The 15,256-nt window shown below is 44.7% G+C and overlaps 1 protein-coding gene across 1 annotated transcript in view; it reads right to left on the reverse strand.

Moving 5' to 3' along the window:
* Positions 1-15,256, reverse strand: part of PAPPA (pappalysin 1) — a 235,406-nt gene that overhangs the window by 173,953 nt on the left and 46,197 nt on the right. Inside the window, exons 3-4 of the mRNA XM_019731188.3 lie at positions 8,060-8,205; positions 3,645-3,938 (exon numbers count right to left, since the gene is read on the reverse strand). Of these exons, the coding sequence (XP_019586747.3) occupies positions 3,645-3,938; positions 8,060-8,205 (440 nt within the window). The remainder of the gene's footprint in view (positions 1-3,644; positions 3,939-8,059; positions 8,206-15,256) is intronic.

A 15,256-nucleotide genomic window follows, 5' to 3' on the forward strand; every position in this document is an offset into this window, starting at 1 on the left:
GAAAATAAATTAATATTTAGTATATAAGTATGTGTATATGGATATAAATATGTATAATTCTCATCACACACACACACACACACACACACACACACACACACATATTGCCGTCTTACACTAGACATAAGATTCGTGGCTATTTTCACATTAAATAGCTAACGAATGATCCTACTAATTGTCACTGATTGAGATCTAATGATATTACCAAGGATAGTTCTGAGCCCTTCCCCTGTACGATGACACCTACTGTCACACAGGTAAGTGTGATTATTCTCCATAGTATCGATGAAGTAACTGAGGCTCAGAGAAAAGTAAACTGCTTGGCTCAAAGGCATGGAGGGCTCAAGCCCCAAACTTCATGCCCTGAACCACTGCGTCCCTCTACTTCTCTGTCTGCACCCCTCAAGCATCTGCCACATCTTCTGTAGTGACCACACCACGCTGTAGCCTACGGATGCCTTATTTTAGCAATCCATTCCCTTTGGACTTGGAAGCCGCTAATTTTTCACACATAGAAGCATTTTTCTTCTATGCCTCGCAGGTAGTAAATGCCTAATTAATATTTGGAGAATACATTTTAGTAAGAACATTCGCATGACTAAATCTTTAAACGCATTAACTGACTTACTTCCTTAGGATATAGTCCTTAGAAAGACGACTGCTGGCTCAACGCGTATGTACGTACTAAGAGGCCCTGACACTCAGGAATTTGGTAGCAAGACATCTGCTCCCATAGGCGGGAGAAGGCCTGGTTACCACACTCAAGGAGGCCCTGACTCTTGGTACCTCCCCACCCCCACCCTGTAGCCTATTATCTTCAGGAAGTAGAGTCCAGGCTGTCGCCTTTTTATCTACCAGGGCTTATCCAGCAGCTCAACGTGACCATGCGCTCCTATTGTTCAACGAGGCTTGCCCCCATCACCTCTCTGCTGCCTGGTTGGTAGCACTTGGGACCCTCTTAACTTTCCCTAGTTTCAGAAGGGGAGCCAAATAATTATTGATTAATAACACAGGCTGTGCAGTAAGAAAGGTTTGCCTTGGCTTTGCTGTGTGATCCTGGGCAAGCCACTGAAGCTCCCTAAATCACACTATCTGCATCTGTAAAATGGGCGCAATAATAATAGCCGTTACCTCCCTGGGTTATTTTGAGGATTCTCTGAGACAAACCTCTGAAGCGTTTCACACAGTGTCTGGCATCTTATAGGCACTCAGCAATTATTATAGACCAGCACTGACCAATACGGTAGCCACCAGCCACGTGTGGTTGTTTCCATTTAAATTCATTAAAATCACTTAAGACTAACAATGCAGTTCCTGTCTCACTAGCCGTATTGCCAAGTGCTCCACGGCTTGCATCCTGGACAGCAGACACAGAACATGTCTATCTTTGCAGAAAGTCCTATGGGACAGCATTGCACTAGATTCTTTACCCAACCAGTGGCCAGGCCTGAGGAAGAAACACCCAGGAAGGAAGGGACTGGAAGTGGCTGACCTGGTAAGGTTTCCGCCCTCTTGCCTTGACTATACAGCCCCTGTGCATTGCTCTCCCCAGCCCTGAGAACCCGGCCCTGTTCTGTATTTTGAATTTCATCCAGCTGCTTTTGTCACCTCATCTATCAGAGATCCTAAGGAAAACAAACATTTCAAAGCTCGTGGTCGCCTTGAATATGCTTTTGCGGGTGTAAGTTTGTTATCGTAGCTCAGTGAATTAGTTCTGCTGTTAATGGGTCACTGAGCTGAGGGGTTCCTTTAAAAAAACAACAGTAAATCAATCACCCTTTAGATCTGTACAAAGGGGAACAAAAAACAAAACAAAAAAAAGATTTAGTTTATGGGGGTCTGGTAGCTAGTGGCTGCTCCTAGGCCCTTAAGAGGCCGGCAAACTTCCAAACTCATGTTATTGTTTATTTTCCATGTGCGTCGAGCTGGCCAAGGAAAGGTGCTACAGAAATGGAACGTAAGCAGGACTATGTGAGGGGACAGGGCACCGGATGTGGGATGTCGGCTTGGCTGGGAATGGGAGCCCAGTGGGAATCTGCTTTTGAGGAAATACCCAGCCCTTGGGTCTTTTTAAGAGATCTAAACCTAAAGACTCTTGGTTATTGACACTTCAAGGGACCTTAGGTTTGCACTGTATGAACCCGAGGCCCCCAGAGGTCATCAGCCCAAATGGGAAAGCAGGGAGATCCACTGGGGATCATCGAATTCATAGGGTTTTCATAGAAAAATCCTCTCCCCACACATAATCTGAAGCAAAACCCCAACAGAAATGAAAAACAGTTGGAAGGGGGGCATCCCTGTTCAAGCAGAGATGGGGGCCCACTCAGGGCAGCCCCCCGAGGCATCTCTGTGGAGCCGAGTGTGAAAACCACCCAGGTTGCTCCATTTCCCACTCACCCATCATCCACTTCCCTTTTGAAGAGTGGTGCGATTATAGAACAGAAAAAATGCCTGGAGTCAGATATGTGCCCTGGGGCAAATGACATCAGTAGTCCTCAGTATTGTCATCTGTATAATGGGAACAGTTCCCACTCCATAGGTTTTTCAGTGAGAATGCAATGAGATGGTGTGTATTAAAGTCCTTTATGGACAATAATCTTTCATATAAGTAGAAATACGATTATGGATAAGAATCAATTTTATAGACCTGTTATAAGAGCATTTACTCCTTTTTGTCCCTCCAGGACTCTCTCCCTCTCTTTCTTCCTAAGAAATATTTATTAAGCCTGAAGGCCCTGTTCCAGGTGCTAGGAATACAGTGATGTATTAAAGGCAATCTCTGCCTTCATAGAACTCACTTGTTCTGGAGGGAAAAGAGACACCAAAACTGAATATTATAATAGAATTTGTGCTGGGTTACCATATGCAGCTTTGCAGATCTCACACAAGGACTCTCGGCTTAAGGGGTCAGTGGTGAGGGCTGTGGACTGCTCTGAGAGAGGGGGTATCTTATTCTAATTTACCAAAGATGAGGGCTTAGAAGTGGCCTTGATACATGCTAAAAGGAAATGTAGGGCATCCTAGAACCCAAAGAATGAGTCCTTAATACTGTTACTGATGGAATTTAAAAGGGTTTTGATAGGATATACGCAGTTATAGGAAAAGCACATATTGATCTCATGTAATAATTTTGTATTTGTAAAACCAAAAGCATTCTTTGTTTTTCTGTTTGTTTGTTTTTTGTTTTTGTAAGGAAACAGTAGAGGAGGGTGTGAGAGTTTTATGTTTAAAAAAAAGTTTGATCCACCCCTGGCAGAGAAAAATACAGATGGACAAGTAGGAGAAACGTAGGAGATACAATCCAAAGAGTCCATTTTCTTGAGAAAAGAGAGGGGACACTGTAGTGTGAAAGGCCTCAGGTGACCTAGTGGCAGAGGCAGGCCTTCTACTCTGGTTTCCTGACTTTTGGTCCTGGTCTGCTTCCCATCATGGGTCTTCCTGAGGCGATTTCAGATGCAACATCTTTCTCGTCCCCTAAGGGTGTCACGGAAGGGATATTATCCCTATTGTGTGGGGTGAGGAATTGTTAGTAGGAAGACGAATGCTTAGCAAAGGTAAGCAGCTTGCTCAGAGCTCCTCTGCGCCCGACTGAGGCCCATGCCGACACCCAGCCCCCAGCCCCCCGGCAGAGACTAAGGTCCTACCTGCGTAGCTCATGAAGTTGTTGTAAGGAGTATTGAAGAAGCTGTGAAAGCCACAGGTGTCGTTTCCTGGGCCTGGGTCCCCGCAGAACTTGTGTTTCGGGGCTGGGTTGGTGTCACTGCAGAGGTCTCCAGTCTCAAAGGAGGGCTCGGTTTCCATGCAGGGGTCACTGCAAGACTGGATTTCCGAGATGCCTCGGAAGATATGATAGAGGCCCAGGCTGTGCCCGATCTCATGGATCATGGTGTGGGTGTGCCCAGGGATGCCATAAAAAGACGGGTTCAAGACAATGCCACCTGCAAAGGAAAAACCAGAGCATTAGGCGAGCTGGACACTTGGCTTCCTGGTACAGGAATCTCTTAATCAAGGGGGTGCTGCCCAAAGTAACCACAGGCTTCTCCACCCTATGACTCCACGGCCCTGGGAGCTGTTATGACTTGTAATATGAATCACTGATGGTGTAGGAAGGAGTCTCAAAAGTCATTTTATGCAATGCCTTCATTTTTCAGATGAAAACACCAATGCCTAAAGAAGGGAGACAACTTACCCAACGTGATTTCAAACTACTTAAAGGAGGTGGCATGATTATAACCTAAGGACTCTGATTTCTGGGCTCGTCAACATTTCTGCTGCAACTTCTTCCTCAGAAAGTCACGCCCTGGCTTATAAACATTCGACTTGCTTTTGTTGAAATGAAGCCCCTCATGGTTCGGACACGTTGGTTCCAGTTCTCATTTTGCCTTCACTAACCTGTGACGTTGAGCAAGCCGATTACCATCTCTGAGTCTCGTTTCATCATCTCTAGAGTCTACGAGAGTGAGACACTCATGAAAGCCGGCACCACGTTACACTCACCATTATAACAGTGAGCGTAACAGTCAACATTTCTTGGGCACTTATTACATCTCTTCAGGCCTGTGCTGAGGGTTTCTTGTGTATAATCACACTTAATCATTCACAGCCCAACGAGACAGGCACTGATTTACACAGAGGTGAAGTAACGCCTACGATCAAGCGTCAGTCCGTGTGGAGCTGAAAGTTGGACCAAGACCCTTGGGTTCCAGAGCCAGGGCTCTTAATCTAGTTCTACTGCAATGCCTATCACAGGGCCTGGAACACGGCGCCTCAGGAAATGTGTGCTGAATGTTTGCTGAATGCTGACCCAACAAAATAAGTTTTACCAGGTCTAGCCACATGTAAGGAGCTAGCATAACACCTTACTTACTGTCTAATCACTTGCTACCCCAAGGGTAGCTCAAGAACAAGCAGCATGAGCATCTCTTGGAAGGTGATTAGAAATGCAGAATCTCAGGTCCCATTCAAGAGCGACAGAAGCAGAATCTGAATTTTAACAAAAGCCCCAGATGACCTGTCTGTATGTTCTAGTTTGAGAAGCAATGGTCTACACTGCATGCCTTAAAAGACCGAGCATTGCTTAGCTTGGGGAGACAGATGGAATGGATCTCAGGGGAATCAATGGATAGCATTGTTCCATGTTCATTTTAGGCATTGGAGAAATACGTATTGGCTAGTAGAGAGATATTTAAACTTTAAAATCTAAGTGTGTCTCAGGGAAAGTTAAAATTCAGGTCTGAGCTCCCTGTAAGTTAGTAACTTTAAGTGCAGTTTTATAAAAGAATGGTAAGGAGGCAGAGCCTTGTTGATTTGTCCTGGCAAGCCTGGTGAGGGCAAGGGGGCGGGGGGTTATCTCGGACTGAACTGCTGGGAGGGTAAGCTCGCTCAGTCACGGGGCTCACAGAATCTACTAATTCTGAACTGCTCAGAGCCTTCTAGCACAAAGATAAAGATGTATGAGAAGGGGTGTGTGTGTGTGTGTGTGTGTGTGTGTGTGTGTGTGTGTGTGTGTGTGTAGAGGCAGGCAGAGGCAGGGAGGAAGAGAAATTGAGACAGGAAATCTCTCTCAATTATTTTCTGTCAATCATAATATGAAATATAATCTCCTTCCCACCCAAGACTTTTTCCAGGGATCATAGTGCAACAGCAGAATTGTAATTATATATAGTTCTAATAAATTGGGTTTGATTGGGGCTACTGCAGAGAAACTGTTTATGATCAATATCTCAGAGTGGGGAGGCGGCAGCCTGGAGGCCAGCTGGAGTTAGCCTGACATAGGTTGCAATCCTCCATCTGCTTCACGTTGGCTGTGTGATCTTGGGAAAGTGGCTCTGCATCTCTGGTGAGCTCTCCAATCAATAGCAACACAATGCCTGTGATGCTCTGCCTTCCTGAAGCTTTGACACTGAGGTAATGTGGAGGGGACCCACAAGTATTTCCAGGGATACTGACAGGATTGCAGACTTAATGTCCAGGCTGGTTCTGTTTGTTTCACCTCAGTCCCTCCCAACTCATCCCTTCTCACAGAGCAACAGCACAGAGCCCTGAGTCCTGTTTCATTGCTTCTCTTAAAAGGTGAAATAGCTTGCGCCTGACATCATCCTGAAATACTATAACATGCCATGGATTTATAGCCTTCTGTATTCCTGGTCCTGAGCCAGTCTCTGAAATTCATGGAATTATCAGGAGTATTTTTCTATAACTTTAGAAGCCTGCTGTTCAACTCCTCTAAGACTCTGATCATGGCCTTTTCGGTTGCTTTGCCAATAGGACAAAATTTCAGCACTGAGAAGAGTCCGTGGAGGCCGGCCTAGTTGAACCTGTTCACTTAAAATCTGAGGAAACTGAGACCTGGGGAAGGAAAGAGACTTGTCTAGGGCCCTACTAAATAAAGCCACAGCTGAGCACAACCATGGATTTTGGCTCTGGACCAGCAGGATTCCCATAGGTAATCCTAGGTTCGTGATACAAGCTGATTGACTTAAAAGTTTGCTGAAGTAGCACACTCTCTTCTGCCAAACCCCTGTCTGTCTGTGTCTGTCTGTCTACCTGTTCATCGTCAATCTCAGGGTTTCTCAACCTCAACACTATTGACATTTTGGACTAGATAAGTCTTTCTTGTGGATATTGCAGGAGATTTAGCAGCATCACTGGTCTCTACCCACTAGATGCCAGTAGCATCACCCCATTTGTAACAAAAAAATATCTCTACACATTGTCAAATGTCTCCTAGGAGATAAAATCCCCCCAGGTGAGAAGCACCACATATTTATCTTCATATTTATCTCTACACACACACACACACACACACACACACACACACACACACACACACACACTGGTTTCATCCTCTTAAAAACAATTGAGAAATGAGAGCAGTGTAAGAGAACTAAGTCTGGAGTTTGATTCAGCACAATTTCATCATCCGAAATTGCAAAGTTCCTCATCTCCAAGATATGGCAGGTGTAGAGCAGCTATTGGACTCTGGGCATATCGCTGGGGGACCAGGCAGGCCTGGCGACACATCCAGCACTGTCACTGCTGAGCCCCAACGTTCTCATATGAAGACACTCACTGAATCATCGCTGTTCATTGGTGTAAATAATGGCAACATCCCATCACAGGGGAGATATTTAAATAAACTACAGTGCCCTCACTCCATGGACTATTATGTGGCCATTACAAATCTCGTCTTTAGAGAGATGGAAATAAACCAGAAAGACAGGCTTTTCTCTTGTGATGTCAAGTGAAAAAAAATTGGATGGGAAGTAATTATGAAGACTGCTGCAACATGGAAAAATGCAGATAGCATAATATTAAGTGAAAAAAAAAGAACACAAACTTGCATCTATACTATGATTTTAAATATGCACAAGTTAAAAAATGCATGTCTACATTGAGAGAGCATGGACAAATAAAAATTGGACAACTACAATGTCTGCTTGCAGGGCCTGGTTCAGAAACCACTGTCATCTCTGACCTTGGTGCTTGCTTTGTATAAATGTATGTCTGTTTATGGATATGCATAAATTGAATGTACGAAGCGTTCCTGGCGTTGTCGGTGGGTAGAACATGACGGAACAAGGAGCTCTTACAAACTCACTTTCTCTTGCCTCTTTGGTGTCTCTCAAGCCAACCCATGATTGACGATGCCAGCACAATGTGGTTATCAGGCTGAGAAAATATTTGTATGACCAAAGAGGCGGGGAATAAGGAGAAAGCAACCAATGGGCAGAGGTGGAAACTTGAATTCAAAATGTATCTCTGCCGCTGACTTGTGTGTGACCTTGGATAAGCCCCAGTCCCTCTATGAAGCTCAGTTTCCCCACTGGTAAAACCAGGTTAATAATATTGTGTTCTTTTCTTCAGAGCATTGTTTGGTGGGTGAAATGAGATAAGGAATGCTGAAGAGTTTTAGACATTAAAAAGCGACAAACAGATTGTTCCCCATCCCCACTACCACCAACCACCACCATCATGCTTGGTCACCATCTTCCTCATCGATACTAAATTCATTCCTGTACTAATCCCGTTGCCGCCTGAAGAAGTTTCTGATTCTCACCTAAGTGCATGAGGGCCTCCTTGTCCCATGGCCAAGTGGCTACTCCCGCCAATTCCTCCTCTGAGGAGTTTGCAAAGAAGATATTGAGGTGTGTCGATCCATCCAGTCTAAGAATGTTCTTCAGTTCATTAACATCCAAGTACGCTCTGTAATAGAAAAAGAACCTTGGCTGTCATCACCATCCAAAAACGTTACGATTCACATAACAGGTACCGCTAATTAAGTGAGAGCGACTATGTGCCAGGCACTTTCCTAAGCACTTTATAAACACCACCGCATTGACTTCCCCCAGGAATATTATACGGTAAGTGATATGATCCCATTTTACAGATAAGAAAATGGCGTTCTTATGGGTTTAAGAGGCTTGATAAGGTTACTCAGCTTATAAATAGCAGAGTTCAGTTCAGAACCCAGATTTATCTAAAGTCAACATCTGTGCCCCTAAGGACTCTGCTATCCTGACTGATGACTAAGTCACATAATGTGGGTACACATCAAGAACACAGACCATGGAAGTGACTCCATGTTTTCTCATCTTGGCTTCTTTCCTTCTTTGCTTATTCACTATGGACCTCGGATCATTTATTTGGCCAATACAGAGCTGCACTAGGAGGCCTCCTTTGCATCTCTACACTAACCTTGCAAGGAGGTGTTATTACTCTGTTTTCAAAATAAACAAACACGTGGCCCAATGTTATTATACAGGTTGTCCAAAGTTGCAGACCTGGGTTTCAAGGCCAATTCTGTCTAGCTTGGAAACCTATCCTCTTTTCACTGGGGCGTCATGCTGCCACCCACAGCATATGCTTCTGCATTCTGTAAGCCTCTATGTCTTTTTCTGTAAAACATACTAGAGAGGGATATTGTATTTGAGGTAGCTGCCACTGTAGTCTCGACATATAAGTGAATTAACTCCTCATGCGACTTGTCAACTCTTTAATACATGGAACAAACACATGTGGAAGAGAGAAAGAGATGGTCTTTGGACAGAGACTGGCATATCCTAGGTGCTTAATAAATAAGAGTTCTTCCCTTGCAGAGTAAGACTCTCTCATCAGAACAGAAACACTACAATTTGCATCAGTCACAGGCATATTATTCAACGGCTCGCGGTAGAGAGAGGGAGCCGGCTCCACCCTCATGTATTTTTCAGCTCCCATTTTATATCTGTCATCATTATCTTAGGGATCTTGTGAGTAACTGATAGTCATTTCTTGAGGAAGGTTGGAAACAAATCAATGAATAAATTGTTAAAAACATACATAAATAAGCAAGCATGCAGCTTGATGTAGTTAGTAGGTGAGATAAAGTCTATGAATAATGGTATTTAATGTCTGTTGGGCCCTTCCATGTGACTTGACTTTACATGGATTATCTCTTTGAATCTTCTTAATAACACTGAGGTAGGCAGTATTATTATCCCCATTTTTCAGATGAGAAAACAGAGGCTTCTGTTTCATACCTTGTGAAGGTCATACAGCCAGTTGAAAGTATTTTCCTTTTTTATAATGTTGTCTCTCTACAAGAGGTTGGCATAGAACCTGGCACGTAGAGCACATAATAACAGTTCCCCTCTCCTTCTCTCCTGGAGTCAGAGAAGGGACTCCCCACATGTGAAAGAGTCACATCCAAGCTCCTCAGCATGGCCTGCAAGACCCTGCCTCCCCTTTCAGCCTCAAATCTCTCTGTTTCCTCTCTTGAATATCCCACAGTGCACTGGCAGCATCTACCGTGATGCATTAGCACCAGTGCCTTTACTCATGCTGTCCCTCTCTAGGACACTGCTTTCCATTTTGTTCTCTGATGAACAAATCCAAAGTCCGTTCAGGTGCCATTCCTCCAGGCAGACTTCCCTGATTTCCATCTCACCTCCACCCCCTTTACCATCTCTGTACTCATCCACCTCCCGTGCGTGCGTGTGCTCTCACACCATTCCACATAATCACTTCACCTGTCACTATCTGCCATTCCTTGTGGCTCCCTGGAGACAGGGAACATGCCTTCCTCATCTCTGTTTACCCTGTCCTCAGCCTAAGGCTTGACACCCTAGGAACTCTCAGTGAACGTTGATGGAGTTAAATTTATATTGGGAATGAAAGAAAAACTAAAATAGTTAGAGCCTACTCTCAGTTTCAGCACTTCCTTCCTATGAGGCCTCAGTTTCCTTATCAATACAATAGGTGCTATCAAGAGCATTTCTGTGGGTCAAAAACCTATACCTCTACTCCAACAGGAATAGGACACGTCTGAGACCCCATGTGCCCTCTTGCCCACTCAGGTCAACAGCCCCCCCACCCCCCAAAAAATAAATAAATAAATAAATAAATAAATAAATAAATAAATAAATAAATAAAGGTTAACTTGATTTGGACACAGGAAGGGCCAGGAGAGGTGCATCTGTGTTGACCAGAACTAGGTGGAACCGAGTAATTGCGAAGATAGCCACGCAAGCTCACGCACTGACGTGAAGTCTTGCTGCTGTGCCCTTCTCTCCTCTAAAATCCCATCTTCAGCTTCTTAGACTGGAAGCCTCACAAGGAGTTCAAACCAGTCTGTTCTGTGATCAGAGAAGGAAAGCCAACGCTTATCAAGCCCTTGCTGTATGTCAGCCCCTGTGCTTGCTGCACACGCTGTCCCACCTGTGCGCAGGATTTGAAGTCATATGGGAGAGTGGGTAAGAAGGCTCGTTCTTTAGCCAGAGTCTTGGGTTTGAATCCAGCTCTTCCACTTGCTGTTTGGCAACGTACACAACTTCCCCTGCCCCTGTTTCTTCATATACAAAACAAGGGTATTTGGGATGAGCCAAGCTGGCTAGAGGATTTGGGATGTTAATAAAAGAAGTGTAAAGGGCTTAGCATAATAGCTGGCATATAGAAAACCTCAGTAAGTGTTTAGTTATTCCTATTACTTATCCCTATCTTGCAGATGAAGTAACAGGGGATCAGAGATCACCTAAATAGTGACACGGTCAAGTGCAAATCTGGATGTGTCCAGCTCTTCCCACAGGGCCATGGCGAAAAGGGAAACAACGTGTGGGAGGAGAAGCTGAAAACACCGAGAAGTTGAGGTTTTCCTGTCAGCCCTTTCCATACTACGTATTATTTTCTAATTGATTTGTGCATTTCCATCAAGCGTTCTCTCAGGCAGAGAACACAAATGTTATTAGAGAAAGTCACCTCTTTGCCCCATTGCTCTAGGCTGAGAAAGCTTCATGAGAGGGCGAGAAGGGTGGGGTAAGGCCGGGGGAGCCATTTTAATTGGTTGTTTATTCAGTTGTAATTGCAGAAGCAATCTTTTCAGAGGGTGGTATTCACTCTGGCCCAAGGCAGTGATGTGGGATGTTGGATCCATTCCCCTGCTTGTATGTTTGTTTGTTTGGTGTTTTTTTTTTTTTCGATTTTCTTTTTTCTTTCTTTCTTTTTTTTTTTTTTTTTTTTTTCATACTTTGAGAAGTCTCAGTTTTCCAAAAAGGAGGAATCCATGGTAGCCATTCAGGCTTCTAGCCCCACTGGCCTCTCTTTTCTCCATCTCTGTTTGGGGGACCCACCCAAAGGAAAAGCGCTCTGTGGCTAAAAGTTTCCTTCTGCTGGCTAACATCTTCACACCAATTCAGAGCCAAGCTGGGTATCTCCCAAATGCATCAGGGGAAAATCTCTGGGACAGGAGTTCACATGGGTATCTACCTCCTTCCCCCTGTCTCTCTAAGATATTGTTTATTCCTTTCAGCCAACGGATGGAGGAGAAATCACAGAAGGTCAAATCGAGAAGAACCCTGAGCGTCTAGAGAGATTGAGGATGAAACCTGCTCAAGGGACACTTGCCTTTCCATTTTGCCACTGTGGGAAGGTTGGCCCTGTGTGTATCTTATAAATTGATCAAATTTATTTGTTTTTTAAAAAAATCATTAGCCCAGAAGAAAAAATCAATCTAAATCTAAAACTCTGTGTGTTTATTCATTTATGAGCCAGTACTACTCAGAGTGGGACAGACAGACCTATGTCCAAGGGCACACTGCTTCACGTCTCCGAATCTCAGCTCACAGGGATACCGGCAGGATTAAATGAAACAGCTCTGCACAGTCCCGGCACGCACTGCCCTCCATATCCTGCTCTCCTGTTTTCTCCTACTGGGGAAAACCTAAACTGACAGTTTGCTTCTGGGTGGCTCTCCCAGTCTCAGCTTTTAGTGCCTCCTCCCCACCACTCAACCTTCTTCCTCCCACACCCTCCCTCTCAAGTTCTCACACTTCCCTCATCTGAGAACCTGTGGTTTTCCCCAATTATGCCCATTCCCTAAGCATGTCCATTATTTCCCATGAATCTTCAGCCTTTTAAAATCTCACCCTCCCTGCTAAGTTCACTTACATGCGATGTACTCCAGGTATACGCTCGGGACCACCCATACCTATAAAATGGGATAATGGTGTCCTCTTCTCAGGGCTGTGAGGAGGATTAGAACTGGGTGGAACTGGAACCAGAGGCAACGCAGAGGAAGTTTCTCACACAGTGCTCAGCACACAGAAAGCACTCCAGCATTAGCATTGGCTCTTTTTATTGCACTGTCATTATTATTACAATGACAATGATTAGCAACACCAAAATCATCATATCACCTCTAGCTGAAAATGATTTCTCCCTCCTCAGAGCCCCCTCCCCCACTTTTGATTCGAGTGATTCTACTATCACCCTCCTCTGTGTTATCGTCACTGTGTGAGTACCTGTCTTCCCCACCAGGCTATGAGCTTCAAGCAGGTGGGGCCAAGTCTTTATCATCTCTGTGTCCCCTAAAACTTTCCTTCAAGACAGAGAGCTACCACTGATTGGCAGAGAGTGGGCCACTTTCTCTTACATTGCATAACTTCAGATGAGTGGCCCGGGGCTCAGGGAGGTGCAGTGACTTGCCCAAGGTAACAACAAACCTCAATTTCCTAGCCTGTATGGCAATGCTTTTGCACCCATTAGTAAACTCACCTCTTCCTTTAGGGAGACATAGTTCCCTGCAAGGCAGCATGACTTGGAGAGTCAAGTACGGGAGGGATTGCAGCCCCCAGCCCCCCGCCCCCTCAGCTGGATGCCTCGATGCCTCAGTACAGAACCTGCATTGCCTGAATGTCTCGCCTGTTCCTTCCTCCCTCTGCTGCCTGGTCTGCAGCTCAGGGTTCCCATCTGATCAGTGAGCTTGTGAACTAGTTCAGTGTCTTCCAAATCCTTATCTATAGAAGGCTAAACCCACAAGAGGCAGATGAATACTTAAGGTAAAAAAGTTTCAGAGTCAAAGGGGTTGAGGACATGCTCTGTTAAACAAGGTTAAACACGTATACTTTTTAACTGCAAGAGTTTTTAGAGCTTTCAATATACAAAATGTGAGTCGGTCAGATAGTGTATAAAGTGTTCCCAAACATATCTGACCATAGTCCCTTTCCCCACCCCACCTCTGCCTTTGCCAGAAAACCAAATAATATCATCACCAACAGAGCTTGGAAATGTAGGGCTGAATCAGAAAGTCCCTCCTAACTTAGATCCTCTCCCTGAGCTGTCCCTCAAGAGAGGTGTGTTGGTTTCTCTTCTTCCTGCGCAGCCTGTGCACTTGGACCCTACTGGGAAGGTTGCGGCTCCCCTGGAATGTCAGTTTCAAGGGACCCAGCCCCAGAATGCCAAGGCACCCAGACTGTACCTCTCTGCCAGAACTGCATTTCAAAGCCATGAGAGCAGTTCTGGAGGGAGATCAAAGCTCTCTCAACTCAACTGTCATTAGAATATTTTCTTTCTGCATCTCACTTGCTGGTGAGTGCCAACAACATATTTCCTAAATGCACTGGCCTGAGATGGTACAACTCTGTAATAATCTCAATGAGAGTGCTGTCAGGGCCTGTTTTATTGAAAGAGAAGCAAAAGGGAACTACAATCAAAATACAGAACAACAACAACAACCAGTCCCTTAAGTACAATCATGGGAGGCTTGAGTTTTTCCAACTCTAGACGCATAATACACTGGCTCGCCCATTTTAAAGATGGCTAGTCGGAGGTATGGGTCTCAGTGAGCCCAGATCAAGACCGACCAGTCTCAGGTTTTATTCCCACTCAAAGCAAACTGACTTTCCAGCTACAGAAGTGATAGCTGAGGAGATCTTTGAGAAGCGTCATGCCAAGGTTCTGCTCCCTGGGCCCTTCATATGGGCAGGAAGGTTATGGGGATGGTGTTGCCATGTGTCAATGTCCTCAATTTGAGGAGAAGTAACCCTGGCTGAGAGTGAGTGGGCCACTTCCAGGCTAGAGGCTGGCAACAGTTCTTTCAAGTTAAGGGAAAAAGTAGCAGAGTGCTAAAGAAAAAAGCCCCACATTCAGAGAGAGACAGACTAGGGTTCAAATCCACCCTTTCCTACCAAGGGGCATTGTGACCTTAGAGAAGTGACTCAATCTCTCTGAACCTCAATTTGCCCATCTGTAATATGGGGGTTATCAAATTCAACCTAGAAAGGGGAATATAAAAATTCAAGGAAGCAGTACATAAGAAAGAACTAGAAGATTCCTGAACCCATGAAAAGGCCTTAAAATGCATAATTGTCTTTCTTAGCTTACTCAAGGAGCTAGAGAAAATGGACCTTAGCTCCCAGGGCCTGTTGTGTCTGTCTCCCTTCCATCAGCGAATTCTGGTTCTTATCACTGGACCAATGTGTTTATCTTCTTCACAGGCAGATGCCCTGTTTCTACAACTCATAGAGCAAGTCCTGTAACATTGCCTAGTTCCAAATTCTGATTGCAGCCTGTCATTCCCAGAGAGGACCTCAAATCCAGGAACCACTACTCCCCTTTCAGCACACACTAGACCATTTGAAAGTGATTATCAAATGTAAAGATCAAAGCCACGCAGGACAAGTCATTAAACAAGATAAACCTCAGAATGTTTATTGCATCCATATCCTTGTTCCAAATAACAAGCTTTCTCCAAGCTGTGACCGGTTCTAAAACCTGGATTTTGTACTTTATCCCAAGGGCCCTAATGATCTGGACTTTATTCTCCTGCTTAGTTTCATTGTCAGAAGTGCTTAAATACGCCTCTCTTGTCTGTAAGGAGAGGCACAGGGGGAGGAAAAGTGCTTATTAAGAGTTTATTAAATTCTCGGAATCCTGGATGATTGGTTTCCAAAATAATAGCTTTTGTATAGAAGCTTGACACACAGTCTAAGAAAAATGGAAC

Source organism: Rhinolophus sinicus, chromosome 16 (assembly GCF_057876585.1).
Source record: "Rhinolophus sinicus isolate RSI-liver-muscle chromosome 16, RSI-T2T, whole genome shotgun sequence".
Classification (NCBI taxonomy): domain Eukaryota; kingdom Metazoa; phylum Chordata; class Mammalia; order Chiroptera; family Rhinolophidae; genus Rhinolophus; species Rhinolophus sinicus.